The following is a 23,685-nucleotide window of genomic DNA, read 5'->3' on the forward strand; positions in this document are numbered from 1 at the left end:
GAAATGTAAAGTGAAAAGATGAGGAGAAAAATTGATCTTGAGGGACAGAAGTTGGAAGGCTAGCTGCTTCTTTAGTTACCTTATTAGCATAAGCGTTGCCTTGAGCAGTGGGATCTGATGCTTTTTGATGGCCCTTGTGGTGAATGACCCTAGCTTCCTTGCAAGTAGAGCAGCTTTAAGAAGAGTTTTTATTAAGGAGGCAATAATGATGAAGGACCCTTCTGTAGTGAGGAAATTTCTTTCTGCCCCTATAACAGCATGGTGGTGCAGGATATGGAAGGCATATTTAGAGTCAGTGTAAATATTGACACATAGTCCCTTTGCAAGAGTGAGGGCCTGAGTTAAGGCAATGAGTTCGGCTTGCTGAGAGGTAGTGGAGCGGGGCAGAGCAGTAGCCTCAAGGATAGATGTGGAAGATACTATAGCATAGCCTGCCTTTGCTGGTGAGTGGCGAATGGGCCTGGAAGAACTATCATCAATAAACCAAGTGTGGTCTGGGTGGGGAACAGGAAAGAGGGAAATATGGGGAAATGGGGAGAATGAATCATTTAGTTAGGAAGGCAAAACCAGGTATCCAAAGGTGAAAGTACCTAACCATGTGTAGGAAGGAAAGGAGTTGTTTTGTAGAAGGAGTTGGGGTTTGGAAGATTAGCCAGACACGATCAGCAGGGAGAGAACGTGTGTTTTTATGAAGAATTATGCCGAGATAAGTAATGGATGAGGAAGAAATTTGGGCTTGACTGAAGTAATGGGGGCTGTCCCTGAAACCTTGCGGCAGTACAGCCCAGGTAAGTTGCTGAGGCTGATGGGTGTCAGGGTCAGTCCAAGTGAAAGTGAAGAGAGGCTGGGATGAAGGGTGCAAAGGAACAGTAAAGAAAGCATGTTTGAGATTCAGAACAAAATAATGGGTTATGGAGGGGAGGTATTGAGGATAGGAGAGTATACGGGTTTGGCACCATGGAGTGGATAGGCAAGACAATTTGGTTGATAAGGTGCAGATCCCGAACTAACCTGTAAGACTTGTCCAGTTTTTGGACAGGTAAAATGGGGGAATTGTAAGGAGAGTTTATAGGCTTTAGAAACCCATGCTGTAGCAGGCAAGTGATAACAGGCTTTAACCTTTTTAAAGCCTGCTGTGGGATGGGATATTGGTGTTGAGTGGGGTAAGGGTGATTAGGTTTTAATGGGATGATAAGGGGTGCATGATTGGTCATCAAGGTAGGTGTAGAGGTATCTTATATTTGTGGATTAAGCTAGGGAGACACAAGGGGAGGCTGTGAAGGAGGCTTTGAACTGGGGAAAAGGGGAGCAATGAGGTGTGGCTGTAGCCCAGGAATAGTGAGGGAAGCAGATAATTTAGGTAAAATGTCTCAACCTAATAAGGGAGCTGGGCAGGTGGGGATAATTAAAAAGAAGTGCATGAAAGAGTGCTGTCCAAGTTGGCATCAGAGTTGGGGAGTTTTAAGAGGTTTAGAAGCCTGGCCATCAATACCCACAACAGTTATGGAGGCAAGGGAAACAGGCCCTTGAAAAGAAGGTAATGTGGAGTGGGTAGCCTCTGTATTAATTAAGAAGGGGACGGACTTACCCTCCACTGTAAGAGCTATCCATGATGGTCCAGGAGGATTTTTAGGTAATCAGGCAGCGTCAGTCTTCAGCCACTAAGCCTAGAAGATCTGGGAAGGAGTTAGTCAGAGAGCTTTGGGCCAGAGTTCCAGGGGCTCTGGGAGTGGCTGCCGAGTAAGTTGGACAGTCTGATTTCCAGTGGGGTCCCACACAGATGGGACATGGCTTAGGAGGAATCCCAGGCGGTGGGCATTCCTTGGCCCAGTGGCCGGATTTCCAGCACTTGAAGCAAGATCCTGGGGGAGGAGGTCCTGGAGGAATGCCTGGCCACTGCAGTTCAGGCATTTTGAAGTTCTTCTGTGCTGGAGATGTGGCTGGGGTTTCTCTCACAGCGGAGGCAAGTAATTGCAACTCTTCTCTATTATTGTACACCTTGAAAGCGAGGTTAATTAAGTCCTGTTATGGGGTTTGAGGGCCGGAATCTAATTTTTAGAGCTTTTTCTAATGTCAAAAGCAGATTGGGTAATAAAATGTATATTGAGAATAAGACGACCTTTTGGCCCTTCTGGGTCTAGGGCGGTAAAGGGTCCAAGGGCTGTTGCCAAATGGGCCATGAACTGGGCTGGGTTTTTATATTTGATGAAAAAGAGCCTAAACGTTAACTGATTTGGGAGAGGTCAGATAAAGAAAAAGGAGCATTAACCTTGACTATGCCTTCAGCTCCAGCTACCTCTTTAAGAGGAAATTGTTGGGCAGGTCAGGGAGGGCTAGTCATGGAATGAAACTGTAAGCCAGACAGGGTGTGAGGAGGGGTGGTGATAAAAGGATTACAGGGTCAGGGAGTGGAGGCTGAGGAAGAATTGGGACCTGGCTCGGCCTGGCAAGGAGCAGTCTGGGGAGGAGGGAAGAGGTCAGATGGGTCCGTAGAAAAGGAAAATTGAAAAGACTCAGCAATGCTTGGGGTTGGGACTGAAGGGACAGGAGGGAGGGAAAGAAGGAAGATTTAGGATGAGTCGCATTGGCAACAGAGACTAGGGAGGAGCCGATGTATAAAAGAATGCCTGGACACCAGGCACCTCAGACCATTTGCCCATTTTATGACAAGAATTATCTAGACCTTGTAGGATGGAGAAATTAAAAGTGCCATTTTCTAGCTATTTGGAGTCATTGTCAAGTTTGTATTGGGGTCAAGTGGTATTGTAGAAGAAAATAAGGCATTTAGGTTTTAGGTCAGGTGTGAGTTGAAGAGGTTTTAAGTTCTTGAGAACACAGGCTAAGGGAGAAGAAGGAGGAATGGAGGATGGAAGGTTGCCCATAGTGAAGGAGGCAAGCCCAGAGAAAAGAGAGGGTAGAGACACGGAGGGTGGGGGTACTTGCCCCCAGGGGAGGTGGTGCTTTCCACCAAGGTGAAGGATAAAGGCAGGCATCCCCACAGTGATCAGACACCTCTGAAATGTGGGTGAATAATCAAGCAGGCATCCCCGCAGTGATTAAACACCAAGGGAAGACTGTCTTCCAGAGTCGGTGACTGATGCCAGAGTTCATAGCTAAAATGTGTCTCCTCTGTCTCTACCAGAAATGGAAAGGAACTGAAATTAAGGGAAGGGAGAGATGGAAGGGTGGTGCCAAAATTGAAAGGAGAAAGAGGTTGAGGGATAGTGAGACAGGTTGGAGAAGAGAATAAAAAGAGGCTGCTTACCCGATTTAAAATTGGTGAGATGCTCCTTGGGCTGGTTAGTCTGAGGACCCGAGGTCATAGGTGGATCTTTCTCAGGGAGCAAAGAGCAGGAGGACAGGGGATTGATCTCCCAAGGGAGGTCCCCTGATCCGAGTCACCAAATGTCATGTGCATTTGTGTGAGGAGACCACCAACAGGCTTTGTGTGAGCAATAAAGCTTTTTAATCATCTGGGTGCAGGTGGGTTGAGTCTGAAAAGAGAGTCAGTAAAGGGAGTTAGAGGTGGGACAGTTTTATAGGATTTGGGTAGCTTGGGCTCAGAGGCCTCACAAGGCCCAAGTTACAACAGTCCTTTCAGCTACTAATACTCCATTACAGACAGAGGAGGCAGCCCTGAGCTTACAAAATGATGGGTTTATATGGGGGAGAGAAACCCTGGGGTTGTTTGTTGGTCAACTCTGCCACATATCACCTTGTGATGTTTATGGTACTGGAGGGTGTAGGTAAAGTTTGTTTATGCTTTCCATGACCTCCCGCTATATGGTCCGGATGGTTTGTAATTGGGGTTTGCTTTATAGCAGTAAGACCTGATAGGTAAAGTCTGCTGGCTTCACCGTAGTGCCTAGATAAGGGCTTAGAAATGTAAAAAGGTTTGCGGGGAGGGGAGTGGTGTTGGCAATACCAAGAAGCTTTTTTTGGGGCAGTTTGTCTCTAACATTCCAGCCTTTTAATAGGTAATAGAAGAGGGACGCCATTGTCGTTTGGCTACTTCCTGCTGGGAAGGGGTGACGGTTATGGGGAAAGTCTGGACGGTAGGGACTGCTGTTCTTGGAGCTGTTGGTATTCCTGGAGCAGCATCATATTTTGTATTGTTCAGCGGGTGAAGGCTCTGATACGGTCCTGTAAAAACTGGGTTAGAAGTCATAGGAGACTTGAGCCGAATGCTGGAAAGAGAAGAATGGTTATGGCTGGGCCTAGGAGGGGCGTTAGCCATGGAAACCAGGTGCTAAAGGACCAGGAGGGCCACGCTGGCCATAGGGGGACATTTTTCTTAATTTTTTGTGTTCAGTCCTTTAGTCTTTTTACAGCATCTTGTACTAAGCCAGATTGATTAAGATAAAAGCAACACTGTTTATCTAGAAAAAGGTAGAATCCTCCTTTTTTGGCTGTGAGTAGGTTTAAGCCTCTGTGGTTTTGAAGAACTACCACTGCTAAAGAATCTATTTGTGATTGGAGAGTTGTAATGGATTTGGCTATGTCTGCCAAGTTATTTGTGAGGTCTTTGGAGAGGGATTGGTAATAGAAAACAGAGGTGGCTAATCTCGCAATCACAGTTCCAACTTCTGTAGTTATTCTGAGGTCTACTAACAGAGGTATGAGTTATACAGCATGGCGGTGTCAGATAGGGGTATTAACTGGGATTGGTAGGGGCTGGTCTCCTGGGGCAGTGTTGATTTTTGAACTGAGGAAAACCAGGGTGCAGGTGCCTCTCCAGTTAGAGGGGAGGCAAATATAAGTTGAGGTACCACAGAGGAAAAGTCTGCCTTGGCTTGGTAGACAGAACTTGTTGCATATGCTGAAAAGATGTACTGTTTTGTTATTTTCATGCATCCATACTTCTAGGGTCCCGGCTAGGGCTGCTGCTGTAAGTGGTTGTAAAGGGGTGTTTGGTTTGGGCTAGGAGGCTTTTGGGCTGTTTTTTCCCAGTGTGAGAGGAAGCGTTTTGTGTTTACTAAGATTCATGTGGGAGTGTGGCTGGATGTTGGGATAAGGAGACAGTTGCGGGTGGTGGGTGCAGGGATGGTGCATGGAGAGGGGAGCCAAGGGAAGAGGGATAAACAGGGGAGACGTTGGCCGTTGTAGTACTCTGAATTTTTGTTAATGAGGTGGGAGGTGTTAAGGGCTGGGGGGCTGGAGAAAGGAAGCCTGTCTTTATTGTTGGCAGCTTTGAGAGTAGTATGTTTGGTGGAAGGTTTGAGTTGTAAGGTATAGTTTCACAGTTTGGAATTTAGGTGACTGAGGGGACTGCCAGAGGGTAGATGTCGTTGGACGCACAGTGATGCTGGATAAGATAAGATTGTGTGGGTTGTTATGGCTCCTAATAAGGGTTTTATTACAGCTGTGGCAGGGGGATAGGTTGGGGATAGGTTGCGTAAGTAGGGATGTAAAGTTGTAACCGCTGGACCAAACTCGCTAGCTAACTGGAGGGAGATTTTTGTTAATGCCTGTATGTTGAGTTTGAGGGGGCTGTTAATGAGGATTTTAGGATGGTAGGTTACTTGGGTGGAAGTTCAGTTATAGGCTGAGGCAGGGATTATATTGTATGTTGTGGAGTGGAGGGATACGCAGAACCAGAAGTCTCTTGCCAGGGAGGAATTGGAGTTTTTTAGTTTCTGTATAGGTGTTTAGGGGTTGTAGGTATTGGTTGGGCTGAAAGAAGGGTTGGAGTATTAATTATGGGACAGGTTAGAAAGGCAGAAAAGTGAGCAGAAAAGTAAATAGTTTGATTTTGCCCGGAGTGAAGCCATAGAGAGAGCCTTGGAGGAAAATTTCGGTTATCCACTCGAAAAAGGCTTCCAGAGTGTTGTTCCATGGGTGGAACCAGGAAATATTCTGTGAGAGGCGTGAAGGAAGAGAGTGAAGTGGCAGGACAGACAAAAGCAGGGCATCTAGGGAGGATGTGGGAATGCTTGTTTGTTAGCAATTGTGATTTTTGCTATAAGGATAACGATTAGGCAGAAGGCTAAAGTGAGGGAGACTTTTTGGCTGGTATTCCAACTGGAAGAAGTTACACTATATAATTTTACTGTAAACAATAGGGTAAGTAGTATAATAGATGGGGAATGGAGACCTCCTTGAGAAGAGGCGGCAGAGCATATATGTCAGTTTGAAGTTACGTTTTTAAGTGAGGTGAATAGGTGAGGGGAGAAGAAATACGGGTGGAGGAGGAGATATGGGGGACGTGCATTAATATGGAAGGATTGGTGGAGAGATGTCAGGATTCTGTCGGTTTGGCACTGGGGTAGGACTAGCTTCTGGTCCTTAACTCTCCAGCCTCCCTGGAGGAAGGCTCCTTGTTGTAGTAATGAGACGATTTCAGTGGGGGCGTATTGAGGTTGGATTGCAGGGGTAATGAGGAGGAGGGAGGCAGGAGCGGAAAAAAGGGAGGCTTCTTTTGCTGCTTTATCAGCCTTTCTGTTCCCTCTTGAGATTTTATCTGTTCCTGTTTGATGTCCCCGACAGTGCATAACTCCCACTTCAGTTAGGAGGTGTGCGGCCTGAAGGAGTTGGTAAATAAGGGGGCCGTTAGTGATGGGGGTCCCTTTGGCAGTAAGAAATCCTCTCTCATGCCAGATGGCGGTGTGGGAATGAAGAATGTGATATGCATATTTGGAGTCTGTGTAAATGTTGACTCGTTTGCCTTTGGAGAGGGTTAGGGCTCTGGTGAGAGCTATGAGTTCTGTTTTCTGAGAGGAGGTTCCTGGAGGTAGGGGCTTAGCTTCGATTACTCAGTTAAGGGAAACGACCACATACCCAACAATTTTCGGAGGGCCAGTGGGCCCAGAAGAGGAGCCATCTATAAATAGCTGGTCATCGGGGTTGGTGAGAGGCTCGGAGGAAATGTTTGGAAAGTGTGGCTGCAGGTGATCTAGGATGTCAGGGTAAGAATGAGTAGGAGGGGAAGAAGACACAGGGAGTAAGGATGCTGCGTTGAGGGGAGCACTGTTGGCAAGACTGAATTTAGGATTTTTGATAAAGAGAGCATGGACTAATTGTATTTGGGAAGGAGGAAGGGAGCCTAACGCTCAGGGGGAGAGGAGATCCTGTATATTATGAGGACTGTAAACGGTGATATTTTGACCGCATGTTAGTTTTTTGCTTTTTAGAGTTAAAGTGGCCGCTGCCGCTAGCCTTTTAAGACAGGTTGGCCATCCTCCAACTGTGTTGTTTGATCGTTTAGAGAGGTAGGCTACAGGGAGCGAAGAAAGGGGGATTTCTTTTCTGTTGTCCTAAGACACCGAGGGCTGTTCCTCAGCTTTTGGCAGTACAGATAGTGAAAGGTTAGGAGATATCAGGTAAGGACAGAGCTGGTGTAGTGACAAGAGCGGTTTGGAGTTTGTGGAAGCTGGGGAGTATGTTATGTGAGGGATTTAGGGGTTTATTGAGAGGGCCTTTGGCCGCTTTATAGAGGGGGCGAACTAGGAAGCACAGTTGGGAATCCATATTTTAAAGAAGGCTGCTAACCCTAAGAAGGAAAGGATTTTGCTTTTGGAGGAGGGAGCGGGTAGATGGTCTATTAATGCTGCTTGGGCTGGCCTCATAGCCCAGGCCTCAGGGGAAAGTTGAATTTCTAAGTAGGTCACCATGGAGGTGGAGAGTAGCGTGGAGTTTTGAAAGGATGTCTCTGCCTAGGAATGGAGTTGGGCATGAGGGCAGGACTAAGAAAGAGTGAGTGAAGGAAAAGGTGTGCAGGGAGCAGAAGGGTGGTGGGGGGCTCGGGGTTTGGAGACTTGTCCATCAATTCCTGTAACAGAGAGCTGGGAGGACTCGGTGGGTCCTGAAAAATTAGGTAAAGCAGAGTAGGTTGTCCCGGTATTAATTAGAAAAAACATACTAGCCTACCTGCCACCATCAGGGTTACCCTTGACTCAGATGAAGTGATGGTAGTTGCCAGGGTGTCTGTTCCAGGACACCGTCAGTCTTCAGCGGCAAGGCCGATGAGATCCAAGTAGCAGGTTTTGGCCAGCTCAGGAAGGGATGGGTGCGGTCCTTGTGGGGGTTGCTCACAGTCCAACTTCCAGTGGGGTCCTTCACAGAGGGGGCACAGCCTGGTGGGCTTACCTGGGTTGGGGCATTGTCTGGACTAGCGGCCTTCACTGCCACACTTGAAACAGGTGCCAGGTGGAGGTGGATTGCTAGGAGGTTTCCGTGTGGAGCTGCGGCCCCATGGGCCTGCAGGGCCCCAGATGACAGAGGTAAGCATTTGAAACTCTGCCTGTTTTTGCCTTTTTTTCCTCATCATGATTGTTAAAGACTTTGAAGGCTAAATTAAGAAGGTGGGGTTTGAGGGCCATTGTCAACCTTCTGAATCTTGCGCTGAATATTGGTGGTTTTGGCTGGGGACTGCCTTTGCACCAGTAGGCTGGGCAGGAGCCTGGTGATATGGTATCAGCATGTGCCTGAGCTAGGGTCCAGATACAGTCCAGGTCTTCTGGGGTGAGGGTGGAAGAGAGGATAACATAGAGGTCATGCCAGGTTAGTTCATAAGACTGGGTAAGGTACTGAAACTCCCTAATATAAGAGGCAGGGTCCTCTGGAAATGAACTCTTTTGTTAATTAGAGAGAGATCAGTGAGGGAAAAGGGAGCACGAATTTTATCAATACCTTCAGCTCTTGCTACTTCCCAGAGAGGAAGCAAGGGAGCTAGTTGCCGAGCATGTTGGGCCTGAGAACGGGTGAGGGGCGGAGACAGAGAGGACTCAGAGTCAGAAGCGGGGTGGTTAGAGAGAGGCGGAGAGAGGGGTAGAGCTGGAGCGGGGACATACGGTGGAGGATTATGATGCTGTTGGGGAGGGGGAATATCGGCGGGGTCAAAGGAAGAGGAATCATCGGCTGGGGCTGTGGGAGTGGGGGCAGGAGGCGAGTCAGGTTTGGAGAGGGCGAGGAGAATTTGGAAAGCAGAACAGGACTGACAGAGGGAAGGGCGGCTATGGAGGGTGAAGAAATCCTGAACATAAGGAATTTCAGACCATTTCCCATTGCAATGGCAAAAGTTGTCTAAGTTTTTGAGCACATCGGAATAGAAAGTGCCATTTTCGGGACATTAGGAGCCACGGTCCAATTTGTATTGAGGCCATGCAGTATTACGGTAAAAAATAAGCCTTTTAGGGCGGATTTCTGAACAGAGGCCAAGAGCTTTGAGACTGCGGAGGAGACACCTAAGGAGGGTAGTCTTGGAAGGGGTAGACTGAGAGGCTCTCATGGTGAATGGAAGGGGGCTGGGGTAGAGGAAAAAGAGACTGCTGGTGACAAGGATGGCAGGAGAGGGCGTCCCCTTTCCCATGGAACTTGTCTGGAATAGAGGAGGTAATCGCCAAGTCAGGCGTCCCTGAAACGGAGGAACCAGAGGCCCGGAGGCCAGAGGAAACCCTTGGCCCAGTGCTGGGTCTTTTGGAAACGGAGAGACGGATGGTCAAGGGTTCCGGGGAATGGTAACAGTCTCTTTTTCACTCACCCTGGCGGAGGCTTTGATGGTGGATGAGATTGCCAGCAATGGGAGATTCTAGGAGAGTCTCTGGGTCTTCGGCAGGTTCAGGAAAGGGGAAGTTGGCTTGGAGAGGGGTGATAGGGGAGAGAGAGAGAGAAAGGGAGAGAGTCCCAGCCAGCATCTATCCCCTTCCTGGGTTTTGGCACCAGAATGTAAGGTCAGCTGAGAGAAAGGACAAGAGAGAGAGACCCAAGTTCAGGCGAGTAAGTTTACTGAACCTGCTGGCTGCTCCATTACAGACAGAGGAGACAGCCCTGAGCTTCCAAAATGAAGGGTTTATATGGGGGAGAGAGACCCTGGGGTTGTTTGTTGGTCAACTCTGCCACATATCACCTTGTGACGTTTATGGTACCAAGGGTGTAGGTAAAGTTTGTTTGTGCTTTCCATGACCTCCCCTTGTGCAGTCTGGATGGTTCGTAATTGGGGTTTGCTTTATAGCAGTAAGGCCTGATAGGTAAAGTCTGCTGGCTTCACCGTGCTGCCTAGATAAGGGCTTAGAAATATAAAAAGGTTTGGGGGAAGGGGAGGGATGTTGGCGATACCAAGAAGCTTTTTTGGGGCGGTTTGTCTCTAACACCTCCCTAAATCATTTTATGAAGCCAGTATCACCCAAATACCAAAACCAGGAAAGGACATAACCAAAATAGAAAACTACAGACCAATATTCCTGATGAACATAGGTGCTAAAATCCTTAACAAAATACTAGCTAACTGAATCCAATAACATATCAAAAAGATAATCCACCATGATCAAGTGAGTTTCATACCAGGGATGCAGGGATGGTTTAACATATGCAAGTCAATAAATGTGATACATCACATAAACAGAATTAAAAACAAAAATCACATGATCATCTCAATAGAGGCAGAAAAAGCATTTGACAAAATCCAGCATCGCTTTATGATTAAAACTCTCAGCAAGGTCAGCATACAAGGGACATACGTCAACATAATAAAAGCCATCTATGACAGACCCACAGCCGACCTAATGCTGAATGGGAAAAAGTTGAAAGCATTCCCTCTGAGAACTGGCACAAGAAAAGGATGCCCACTCTCACCATTCCTTTTCAATATAGTACTGGAAGTCCTAGCCAGAGCAATCAGACAAGAGAAAGAAATAAAGGGCATCCAAATTGGTAAAGAGGAAGTTAAACTATCGCTGTTTGCTGATGATATCATTGTTTACCTAGAAAACCCTACAGACTCCTCCAGAAAGCTCCTAGAACTGATAAAAGAATTCAGCAAAGTTTCCAGATACAAAATTAATGTACGCAAATCAGTAGCTCTTCTGTACACCAACAGCTACCAAGCTGAGAATCAAATCAAGAACCCAACCCCTTTTACAATAGCTGTAAAAAAAAAATTAAATGCTTAGGAATATACCTAACCAAGGAGGCAAAAGACCTCTACAAGGAAAACTACAAAACACTGCTGAAAGAGATCACAGATGACACAAACAAATGGAAACACATCCCATGCTCATGGATGGGTAGAATCAATATTGTGAAAATGACTACTGCCAAAAGCAATCTACAAATTCAACGCAATTCCCATCAAAATACCATCACAGAATTCGAAAAATCAAGTACAAAATTCATATGGAACCAAAAAAGAGCCTGCATAGCCAAAGCAAGGCTAAGCAAAAAGAACAAATCTGGAGGCATCACATTATCTGATTTCTTTTTTCTTTTTTTTTTTGTGACGGCATCTTGCTCTGTCACCCAGGCTGGAGTGCAGTGGCGTGATCTCGGCTCACCGCAACCTCTGCCTCCTGGGTTCAAGTGATTCTCCTGCCTCAGTCTCCCAAGTAGCTGGGACTACTTGGCGCCCGCCACCATGCCCGGCTAATTTTTGTATTTTAGTAAAGATGGAGTTTCACCATGTTTGTCAGGCTGGTCTCAAACTCCTGATCTCAGGTGATCTGCCCACCTTGGCTTCCCAAAGTGCTGGGATTACAGGCGTGAGCCACAGCACCCGGCCTGATTTCAAACTATACTATAAGGCCATAGCTACCAAAACAGCCCTGACTGGTATAAAATAGACACATAGACCAATGGAACAGAATAGAGAGCCCAGAAATAAACCCAAATACTTACAGCCAACTGATCTTCAAGAAAGCAAACAAAAACATAAAGTGGGGAAAGGACACCCTTTTCAACAAATGGTGCTGGGATAATTGGCTAGCCACATGTGGCAGAACGAAACTGCATCCTCAACTCTCACCTTCTACAAAAATCAACTCAAGGTGGATTAAGGACTGAAATCTAAGACCTGAAACTATAAAAATTCTAGAAGATAACATTGGGAAAACCTTCTAGACATTGGCTTAGGCAAGGATTTCATAACCAAGAACCCAAAAGCAAAGCAATGAAAATAAAGAGAAATAGCTGGGACTTAATTAAGCTAAAGAGCTTTTGCACGGCAAAAGGGACAGTCAGCAGAGTAAACAAGCAACCCATAGAGTGGGAAAAAATCTTCACAATCTATACATCTGACAAAGAACTAATATCCAGAATCTACAATGAACTCAAACAAATCAACAAGAAAAAAATAAACAATCCCATCAAAAAGTGGGCTAAGAACATGAATAGACATTATCAAAAGAAGATATACAAATGGCCAACAGACATATGAAAAAATGCTCAACATCAGTAATGATCAGGGAAATGCAGATCAAAACCACAGTGCAATACCACCTTACTCCAGCAAGAATGGTCATAATAAAAAAGTAATAGATGTTGGTGTGGATGCAGTGAACAGGGAACACTCCTACACTGCTGGTAGGAATGTAAATGAGTACAATCACTATGGAAAACAGTGTGGAGATTCCTTAAAGAACTAAAAATAGAACTACCATTTGATCCAGTAATCCCACTACTGGGTATCTACCCAGAGGAAAAGAAGTCATTATACGAAAAAGATGCTTGCACATGCATGTTTATAGCAGCACAATTCGCAATTGCAAAAACGTGGAACCAACCCGAATGCTCATCAATTAATGAAGGGATAAAGAAACTGTGGTGTATATATATGATGGAATACTACTCAGCTATAAAAAGGAATGAATTAATGGCATTCACAGCAACCTGGATGAGATTGGAGACTATTATTCTGAGCGAAGTAACTCAGGAATGGAAAACCAAACATCGTATGTTCTCAATCATAAGTGGGAGCTAAGTATGAGGATGCAAAGGCATAAGAATGACACAATGGGCCGGGCGCGGTGGCTCACACCTGTAATCCCAGCACTTTGGGAGCCTGAGGGGGACGGATCACCTGAGGTTGGGAGTTCAAGACCAGCCTGACCAACATGGAGAAACCCTGTCTCTACTAAAAATACAAAAAATTAACTGGGCATGGTGGTGCATGCCTGTAATCCCAGCTACTCAGGAGCCTGAGGCAGGAGAATCACTTGAACCCAGGAGGTAGAGGTTTCAGTGAGCCAAGATGGCACCATTGCACTCCAGCCTGGGCAACAAAAGCAAAACTCCATCTCAAAAAAAAAAAAAAAAAAAAAGAATGACACAATGGACTTTGGAGACTTGGGGGAAAGGCTGGGAAGAGGGTGAGGGATAAAAGACTACAAATAGGGTTCAGTGTATACTGCTCAGGTGATGGGTGCAGTAAAATCTCACACATCAGCACTAAATAACTTACTCATGTAACCAAACACCACCTATTCCCCAATAATCTATGGAAATAAAAAAATTTTTTTTTTCAAAGGAAAGACTTAGGTGAGGAAGGACTTAAGTGAGGAAGAAGGGCCTTAATGCACGCCATGAGCCTACAGGTTTAGGTAGAACAAGAGGATGAGAGGAGGGCAGCCCTTGGCAAGAGGGGAGGGTCATAGTAAGGAAGAATTTGCACGTCAGGTGGAAAGTTTGTACTTAACCTAGTAGACATTGGGAGCCATTAAAGTCTTTTGTTTCCCAAGGAATTCTTTGCCTCAAATCCTTTTGTATCTAATATTATACTTATTTTACAGCTTCCTTTCAGGGCAGACTAGTGTCGTGCTTTCCAGAGTTTACAAAGCAAATTCAACAACAGCTTTCCACATTTGACAACTGTTTTTGCTATCATAAAGTGTTTGGGGGTTGAGTTTGATCTTTGGCAGAAGAGTTCTACTTGTTTCAAAGTAAAGATTCAGATTGATCTACATCAGCCTCCTGGGTGACAAGTCCAGATGGTTTCCATTTGGCTCTAACAGGAAACAGTCAAATGATTTCCATGCCGGCCTCTTTGTGGACAAGAGGCTTTTGGCCTGCTGCTTGGAAAGTTGTCCCCACAATGCCATTGAGGCAAAACCTGCATTAGTAAACCTGTGCCTATTATTATTCCTCTCATTTGGAGTGATAAGAACATTTAGAGCAATACAAGAACTTGACAGCTTTACATTGAGCAACCATTTATAAGTTAATAAAGGAAGCAAAATACCTTCTTTCTATGTTTGCAGGAGTTAAAGATTTTTGTCCAAATCAGTCTTGCCTCAGTGCACCCCTGAAGATGAAGAGTTATTAAAACAAGGGTCCTCAAATTTGAGCAGCCTCAGAGGTACCCAGAGGGCTTGTTAAAACAGATTGCTGGGCGCCACCCCTCAGGTTCTGAGTAAGTAGGTCTGAGTGAAGCTGGACAGTGTGCATTTCTATCCAGTTACCAGGGTGCTGACGCTGCTGGTCTGAGGATCACACTTTGAGAATCACTGTTTTGGACTTGAAAAAATCAGACTGTCTGCTCCTGATTTATTTTGCACAATGAAGAAAATCAGAGAGCAGACCGAGGCTCTGAGATGCCTCTTCTCTGCCCTGAAAACCGCAGAACAGACAAGACTCAGTCCCATTTCCATTCTGGCTTCTCTGTCTTCTTCTATACTGTCTTCTATACTTTCTTCTTCTATACTCAGGGAAGCCACCTCTGAGCCCCATGGCTCTCTGTACCATGGGGATACAGGAACTAGGAATCGTGGGCCTGGAAGTTGATCGGTGCTCAAGTGGATGATGTCTGGCTTGGTCTATGCCTAGTCACAAACCTGCGAGGTCCACAAAGAGCCAAAAGATAGCTGAAGACTGGAAGTCACTGTAAGGTTGTCAGGAATAGCCACCCTCAGTTTAGATGGTTTCTCCGAGCCCTATTCAGCCAGTGCTGCCTTGTTGCCTCAAGGCCCCCAAAGTTCTTGAAAGACCCAGTGAGGAGTTGGGGTATCCTGTGCCTGTTCATTCCCAGCCCAAGACCCACAGACAACCTCCAGGGCTGTTTCAATTTTGGAGGATTTAGGACAGGGAGAGCCAGTAAGTGACTTAGGCATGTACATGGGGCAAAAATCCAACCATAAAATAGTATGTCCACAAACTTGGGATTGATCAGAACTTTACTACACTACCATGCCACCCAAGTGGCAAATAAACTTCCCCAAATAAGGCATTGTTGCTTATATCATAGCCACAGTCCACAGAAATACCAGTGGCATTAAGGAATGCAAAGACCAAGTTCAAAAGTCAAGATGTAATCTTCAAAACAGCTTTATTAGTTCCAAAACAGGAAGTTACCAGTTATAATCCTGCAATTATTTTATTTGGGGCTTCATCCTGGGGTGACAGCTAAACAATGGAAACCTTTATAGAAAGGTCCCAAGGCCCAAGGTGTGAATCATCAAACACTACATTTTGCCTTCTTAAGTCCTATAATCAAGCAAACAGTTTATGTTCTGGTTTATAAAACTAGGACTTACACAGGAAATTACATACGTTCCTTTTCGATGGAAAGAAGCTATTTTTAACAAGTTGAAAAAATAATTCAACCACTAGGAGAAGGTCTACCAGGGCCTGGCATCCACAGATTAACATTTGAGTAGTGGTTAATCTGATGCCCCCCAGAATGTAGGATGCCCACCTGTTCTGGCGGTCCCAGAAGAGGCCAGCAAGTGAAGGATATGGAGAGCCTCTCTGGGGGATGCTGGTTCCATGAAAATTTACACTTGACCTTTGAGTACTGGCCCATTTAGGAAACAGGGCTCTCCTTGGAAGAAACGAGAAGAGGTTTGTCAGCTGTGTTAAGAGAGGAGGTTCCACGCAGTCAGACCACATGAAAAAAGGCTCACAGGAGGAAGGTCCCTGGCGTATTAGGCATCTGGAGGGGTGACTTTCGCCATAGAGCAGTCATTGGGAAAGAGGCTGGAAATGTGACTGAAGAGGCCAGTGGACCCACGTGACTGAAAGCCATGAATGCTGAGTTCAGGAGTTAGATTTTCTCCTGTGTGCAAAGGGGGAGACATGATGGTTTTGAAGCAGGACAGTAGCATAGTGAGAACAGGGTTTTTGAAAAGCATCTTTGGCAGTTTTGCAGAATGTGCTTTAGAGAGAGGAATAGTTAGAGCATAGGAGACTAGTTATGGGCTTTTTTTTTTTTTAAGTTTAAATATATTTTATTTTTAGACAACCTATGTGACATTTTTTTTTTCTTAAAAAAACAAGGCCTTCACTCCACATAAATCACAGTCAAAATAAATGAAGGGTCCATTTATCTTAAGACCTGGTGTTTTGTGGATGGCAAGCAGCAGCCATTTATGATGATAGGTGATATATTCAAAGTAATTGCCAAATCTGTTAATATTTACCCATTTCTAAACCATTGTTAAAGAAAATCATATACGGGGTCACACCATCCTCACGGTAGTTCAGTAGAGCAACCATGCCATCAGGATTCATATTTTCATCAAAAAAGAACTGGTAGTTTTTGAAATTAGCAAGGATGTGCTTGATGTATTCTGCAGTCCTACCATAAAAGTTTTTACTCTTTCTGATCTCTCTTCTTCAAGTTCGCCTTTCATTGATTTCGTGTCGTCTTTAATGTACTTCTTTTTTTTGTTTTCTTCTTGAGATAGGATCTCACTCTGTGGCCCAGGCTGGAGTGCAGTGGTGTGATCATGACTCACTGCAGCCTTGACCTCCTGGCCTCAAGCAATCCACCCACCTCAGCCTCCCAAGTAGTTGGGACCACAGATGTGACCACCATGGCCAGCTAATTTTTTTTTTTGTACAGACCGGGTCTCTTCACATTGCTCACGCTGGTCTCAAACTGGTAGGCTTAAATGATCCTCTCACCTCAGCCTCCCAAAGTGCTGGAATTACAGGCGTGAACCACCTTGCCCCGCTGATGTACTTGTAGGCATCCTTTGTGAAGCTGGTTTCCTGCAAGTGATGGTTCATGACAATATCAGCACCAATAGATGACTTTGGGTGCTTTGGATACCTTTGCCCTTGGGGCCTTCAGAGGAGGCATTTCCACCAATGAGCAAGTCATCAGTGTTACCCTCTGTCCTGGTGATTATCTTCTCCTCCACTGTCAGGCACAGTCTATCCACAATCTCCCAGTTCTCATCAATGTCAGAGGGCTTCTCATCGCGTCTGACGAGGTCCACTGAAGGAAGAGGACAACTGCACTAGCTTAGCAGGATTCTGGAGCGGTGTCGGGAGTCAGGGATGAAAGGGGAGTGGTAGGAAAAGCAGGAAGCTTTTACACTGGTTCAGGCAAGAGAAGATAAAGTGAGGCTGCAGTGATAGAAAGATGGAGTCTCGATATATTTAGAAGGAAGAGAATTGACAGGACCTAGTAGCCAGTTCAAAGAGGGTAGTGAGAAAGATTCTCAAGTCCAGGACACCTGGGGAAGCTTGGCAATTGACCAAAGAGAAAATGAGAGGAAGCACAAGGCTGGGTGGGTCCATACTAGATCTGTGGAGTAGCTGCCAGGGAAAGCATGCCATTGTCCTCCTGATCCTCAGGGAGACAGTGGTAGAAGGAAGGACCCTTGCACATGAAGTTTCTTCACCAGGTTGCTCCCATTTCAGTGTTTCAGTGACGTATGAAATCCAGAGATAATGCTGGCAAGCGAGGCACTAAAACTGTGTCCTACGTGCCTCTACCACCACTATTTCACAATGCTTCCCAGCCGTCCTCACAATGCTTCTAAGAGATGGGTATTATGATCTCTATTTTGCCAGAGGAAATTTAGAATCAGAGAAGTCAAGTGACTTTCCAAGGAGTTTCATAGCATTTTCCCGAGAGGTTTTAAACCTGGAGATTCCGCACATCTCACTACACCACCCTGCCTCTTGGGCACAACCAGGCATAGCTATGCCACTGCTAAATTCTCCCAGACAGAGGGGGTAAATTAAAATGGACATTGTTGGTGAGCCTGTTTTTGTTTCAAAGTAAAGAAATGTAAGATTAGGTAAAAATGGGTTACGGTGAATACAGCTGGGGTGTATCAAGTATTACCAAGGCCTGAGCACATACCCACCCTTACTCCAAGGAATTTGTTTTCAACCTAGGGAAAAGAATCCAGTTTTGCTTGAACTTTGGTTAAAGCCCTGGAGCAGGAAGTTCCTGTACTGAGCAATGCCAGCCTTCCTATTATCTAACAGGGCCACTGTAACTCATTAGAGGTCTACATTCTGGAGAGTGGTTTTGACTAGCATTTTCCAAACTGGTTATTTTTCATGGGCAGAGATGACATTGTGACCCCTCTTATCATCAGCTGGAGGGAGACTTTGATTGTTTTTCCCATGGGAGTACACATTGGACCAGGCCAATCACAGGCCTGGAAGTCCCTTCCTCTCCAAGGGCACACGTTTGTGCCACACTGGCTAAGTTAGGGATGTAGACTGGCTAAGATGACGTATTTCCTTGCAAAGCTGAGCAGCTGTAAAGGAATTTAGCTTTTGGCTTTCAGCCTTGGCCCTATTGGTCACCACTGCTTTCTATCATGCCAGAAGGGGACAAAAAGAAATGGATGCCACGTGTGATCAGTATCCACATCATTCATCATTCTGGGCAGTCAACTTACGTTTTCAAATGCATTTTTCTTTGTGAAGAGATTTTACAAATAGAAAAATCATATTTCATCTTGTTCACGAGTGGTCTCAAGGCATTATTAGAAACACTGTACTTGGAAAAGCACTGAACAGTGAGATAAAGTTTCCATAACACAATTGCAGTTTACACTCTTATTAGTCATTGATTCATTGATTCATTGAACAAACATTTATTAAATACCTACCATGTGCCAGATACTATTCTAGTGTGAATAATGTAGCACTGTTATATCATTCATGACAGCTGTCATTTGCTATCATTCCCATGCCTTACTTAGATGTAAGGATGAATGAGATTTAGACAAGGTAGGCTTACCCCTAATAAAACCAAAAGATGGGCCAGTGTTCATCCCTCCAACTGTGTTCTAAAGGAAAATAAATCCTTCCTATTTCCTTTTTTTTTTTTCAAGACAGAGTCTTGCTCTGTCATCCAGGATATGCAGTGGTGCAATCTCAGCTCACTGCAATGTTTGCCTCCCGGGTTCAAGCAATTCTCCTGCCTCAGCCTCCCAGGTAGCTGGAACTACAGGCACATGCCCCAGCACCCGGCTAATTTTTGCATTTTTAGTAGAGATGGGTTTCACCATGTTGGCCAGGCTGGTCTCAAACTCCTGACCTCAAGTGATCTGCCCTTCTTGGCCTCCCAAAGTGCTGGGATTACAGGCGTGAGCCACCACGCCCAGCCAATCCTGTCTGTTTCATCCAACAACCCAGCAGATTAGATTCATGTCCAAAGAAACCAATCAAATCCTTTTTTTAAAAGCATATTTTCTACTCTTTTTCCCCAACCGGCAACCTAGGAAGGCCTGATGTCCAAATTTATCTCCTTTTCCTGAAAAGCAAGTTTTCCCTCCAGGCTTGAAAACTTATGCTTGATTATCCTTAACTCTGTTCTCTTCCTTGCTCTAACCACACTAGTTAACATTCACTTAATGTCGGCTTCATAAGGGCAGGGATTTTTGTCTCTTTTGTTCTCTGTTGGGTCCCTGGCACCTACACCACTGCCTGACACATAATAGGAGCTCGAAAATATTTGTTAAATGCTGAAGGAATTCAAGTCTTGTCTAGCTCCAGGGTTAGGCTCTCCATGGTGGACATTGTGGACAAAATTAGTGTATAGTTAAATGATCCTTTAAAATTCCGTAATTTGCCCACACATTACAATATCTAGGCATATTATCTCTAAGTCCCACACAGTTTCTTCCCCAGTTTTGGAACAGATCACTTGGTCTTTCTTCAACTGGGTCCAGATGAAGTAGTTGGTTGTGTTTAGGGAGCACATATAACTCTAAACACTTGTAGGCCCCCAGAAAAAGGTTTGAACTTGGGACTGCCAATTCCTATTTCCCATCTCATACTTACTGAGTGGATGAGCCCTCATTATGCCTGTCATTATTTCTTTTCCTCCATTCCCTTCCTGTATTTTTCTTTGCCAAACTCCTAAACTTGAACTGACATAAATTAAATGTGGACCTGATGCTGTTTCCCAGCACTGACGATAGACTCTACAAAAGCTGTGTCGACTGTCAAGTGTGAACCAACCCCAGGAACCCTGAGCCCAGTCATGAATTCTACAAAGGCAGGATGGTTCTTTCTCCTTCAGATTTTCTCTTTTAAAGCTCAAAAAGGTAACAGCTTTTCAGGCTCCTTTAAAGGGCTGAATTCCTTCATAAGAACTATCACTTCCCCTAGATCAGTGGGCAACTCATTCATCTTCTTCCAGGAAATTTCTAGATACATCATTTTCCTCTTCAAAGTAAAGGCAACAATCTAAATCTTAGATGGAATTTCCTTTCATGCAGAGTAATTTTGGGCTTCTTGTTCTAAAGAAGGAAGGATGTACTGAGTATAAAATGAGGACTTTAAAAATTATATATACAGTATTTCCTTGACTATACTGCAAATGCATCTACTCACACAAGTCCAGTAAAGTACAAGCTAAAAGAATAAAGTCAGCTTAGCTGGTGACAAACAGGGGAACTATTGTCTAAAAATAATGAAATACTTTGATTTTCTTGTAGGAATCAAGAAGAAAATTGAAGGTCTGATAGAAACTGGTCCTTGGTTAGTGAAGTTGCATTTGGCAGATAATGGCATAGATGGAAAAGGAAGAGAAGGAGAAAATGGTTTATTGGAATTCATTCAAACTTTAACATGGTAAGTAGCAAGTTAAGAGGCTTTATTTGTTCACCTTTTAAAACTAAGTGCTTGAATTAAATCATGGGGATAATTATTTGACTGCACCTTTTTAGCAGTTTCCAATGAGGTTTTTCAGCTCTGAGAGCCAAGCAGTGACCCATCTTGGTCTTGGTACCTAACGTGGCAAACAGTTGTGTGTGGACCATAAAGCAGTCTCAAAGACCTCACTAGAAGCCCCATTTTAAGAAGTTGGCAACTGAGGAAAAACAGGAAGTATGACCTCCCAATTTTTCTTTCTTAAAGTCAGGATATAATGTAAAATGTAATCAATGTGACCTGAGGAAGAAGGGCGGCCTACTCAGGAGTGAACACTCTTTTGTGTTTGATTACAAAGTTGTCCCAGCCTCCTCAGGCAGAAGGACACAGCTATTCTCAAAAGCTTCTCAAAAACAGGATATTTCCTTGCCTTGTTTGTCTTGAGAATCTTAGGCATTTCCCTGTCCAGGCCTACTGAGTCCACATCCCCAGTGGGCCAAGTAGGATTTGCAGCTACTGTAGAAAAAGCTTGCTGGGTGGAAACAACTCCAAGATATATAGTTTCAGGTAGTCGATAGTGACAGCACCATGGGGACAGTCAAGGGCAACAGAACACAGCCAAGGCTTGAGGCTTGAGAGCTTAATGGATGGCTACTTAGTATTATTATTACTACTTTTATTTTTATTTTTGAGACACGGTCTTACTCTGTCGCCCAGGCTGAAGTGCAGTAGTGCGATCTCTGCTCACTGCAACCTCCACCTCCCTAGTTCAAGCAATTCTCCTGCGTCAGCCTCCTGAGTAGCTGGGACTACAGGCGTGCGCCACCACACCCAGCTAATTTTTGTATTTTTAGTAGAGACGGAGTTTCACCATGTTGGCCAGGCTGGTCTCAAACTCCTGACCTCAAGTGATCTGCCCACCTCGGCCTCCCAAAGTGTTGAGATTACAGGCGTGAGCCACTGTACCCAGTCTACTTATTATTTTAGAAGAAAAATATTCCTTCTCTGTCTGGGCATGGTGGCTCACACCTGTAATCCCAGCACTTTGGGAGGCCGAGGTGGACAAATTACTTGAGGTCAGGAGTTTGAGACCAGCCTGCCCAACATGGTGAAACCGCATCTCTGCTAAAATACAAAACAATTAGCTGGGCATGGTGGCAGACACCTGTAATCCCAGCTACTCAGGAGGCTGAGACAGGAGAATCACTTGAACCCAGGAGGCAGAGGTTGCAGTGAGCCAAGATCGTGTGCACTCCAGCCTGGGCAACAGAATGAGACTTCGTCATGAAAGAAAGAAAGGGAAGGGAAGGGGAGGGGAGGGGAGGGGAGGGGAGGGGAGGGGAGAGGAAGGGAATCTTCTCTAATATACTTATTCAGGAAGGCTGGGAAGATTTTCAATTTTAATAGCTTCTCTGCTTTTCTATAATAACCCTATTAATAAGCTTCATTTCATTGCCCTTTTAATACAATGCTGATTTAATATACTGCTGATATATTATGCTTTTAGTATATTGCTAAAATTTTGTTAAGGATTTTTGCATCTATGCTCATGAAGCATATTAGTCTGTACTTTTCTTTTTTTTTTTTTTTGAGATGGAGTCTCGCTCTGTTGCCTGGGCTGGAGTGCAATGGCATGATCTCGCCTCACTGCAACCTCTGTCTCCGGGTTCAAGGGATTCTCCCACCTCTGCCTCCCAAGTAACTGAGACTACAGGTGCGGATCACCATGCTTGGCTAATTTTTTGTATTTTTAGTAGAGGTGGGGTTTCACCATGTTGGCCAGGCTGGTCTTGAACTCATGATCTCAAGTCATCTGCCCAGCTAGGCGTGAGCTACCACACACAGCTGTACTTTTCTTGTAATATCTTTGTCTGGCATTAAGATCAGGGTAATTCTGGCTTTACAGAATGAGCTAATAAGTGTGCCCCTCTCTTCTATTTTATGAAATAATTTGTGTAGCATTGGCATTATCTCACCCTTAAATATTCAGTAGAATTATCAGTGAAAACATCTGGACCTGGAGCTTTCTTTATGGGAAGGTTTTTAACAACGAATTCAATTTTTTTTTTTTTTTTTTTTGAGATGGAGTCTCTCTCAGTCACCAGGCTGGAATGCAGCGGTGCAATCTTGGCTCACTGCAACCTCTGCCTCCCGGGTTCAAGTAATTCTCCTGCCTCAGGCGTGAGCCACCATACCTGGTCTAAATTCAATTTCCTTAATAGTTATAAGGCTATTCTGGATATTTTATCTTGAGTAAAGCTTTAGTAGTTTGTGTCTTTCAAGAAATTTATTTCATCTAATTTGTCAGATTTATTGGCATAAAGTTCTTCATAATATGTTCTTACGATCCTTTTAATGTCTGTAGCATCTATAGTGATGTCTCCTTTTTCGTTCTTGATATTGATTACTTGTGTTTTCTCTTTTTCTGATTGATCTGGTTAGAAATTTATTAATTTTATTGATCTTCTCAAGGAACCACTCTTGATTTTCACTACTGTTTTTCTGTTTTTAACTTTATTGATTTCATCTCTTGTCTTTATTATTTCCTTTATTCTGCTTACCTTGGGTTTAATATGCTCTTCTCTTTCTCGATTATTAAAGTGAAAGCTTAAGTTATTGATTTTAAATCTTTTAATTTTTCTAATATAAATGTTTATATTAGCACTAAGCACTGCTTTTATTGTATCCTACAAATTTTGATATGTTATATTTTCATTTCATTCAGTTCAAAATATTTTCTAATGTTCCTTTTCATTTCTTCTCTAACCTATGGGTTATTTAGAACAGCTCTGTTTAGTTTCCACATATGTGTATATTTTTTCAGATATCATTCTGTTTTAATCAAGAGATTAAGAATCTCTTGATTCTTAATTAAGTTCTGCTGTGGTTGGAAAACATACCTGGTGCAATGGCATGATCTCGGCTCACTGCAACCTCCATCTCCCGGGTTCAAGCGATCCTCTCACCTCCGCCTCCCAAGTAACTGGGACTACAGGTCCCATGCCTGGTGTGGTCATGTAGTCCCAGCTACTTGAGAGGCTGAGGTGGGAGGATTGCTTGAGCTCAAGAGTTTGAGATCAGCCTGGGCAACATAGCAAGATCTAATCTCTAGCGGAAAAAAGGAACACACTT

General features: G+C 44.5%; 1 protein-coding gene across 2 annotated transcripts in view; it reads left to right on the plus strand.

Moving 5' to 3' along the window:
• LOC101139279 (uncharacterized) overlaps positions 1–23,685 on the plus strand; it is a 74,652-nt gene that overhangs the window by 34,064 nt on the left and 16,903 nt on the right. For both annotated transcript variants that reach the window (XM_055383108.2, XM_063704267.1), the window contains one exon: positions 20,400–20,535. In XM_055383108.2, coding sequence (XP_055239083.2) covers positions 20,400–20,535 — 136 coding nt within the window. The remainder of the gene's footprint in view (positions 1–20,399; positions 20,536–23,685) is intronic.

This window comes from Gorilla gorilla, chromosome 2 (genome assembly GCF_029281585.2).
Source record: "Gorilla gorilla gorilla isolate KB3781 chromosome 2, NHGRI_mGorGor1-v2.1_pri, whole genome shotgun sequence".
NCBI lineage: Eukaryota > Metazoa > Chordata > Mammalia > Primates > Hominidae > Gorilla > Gorilla gorilla.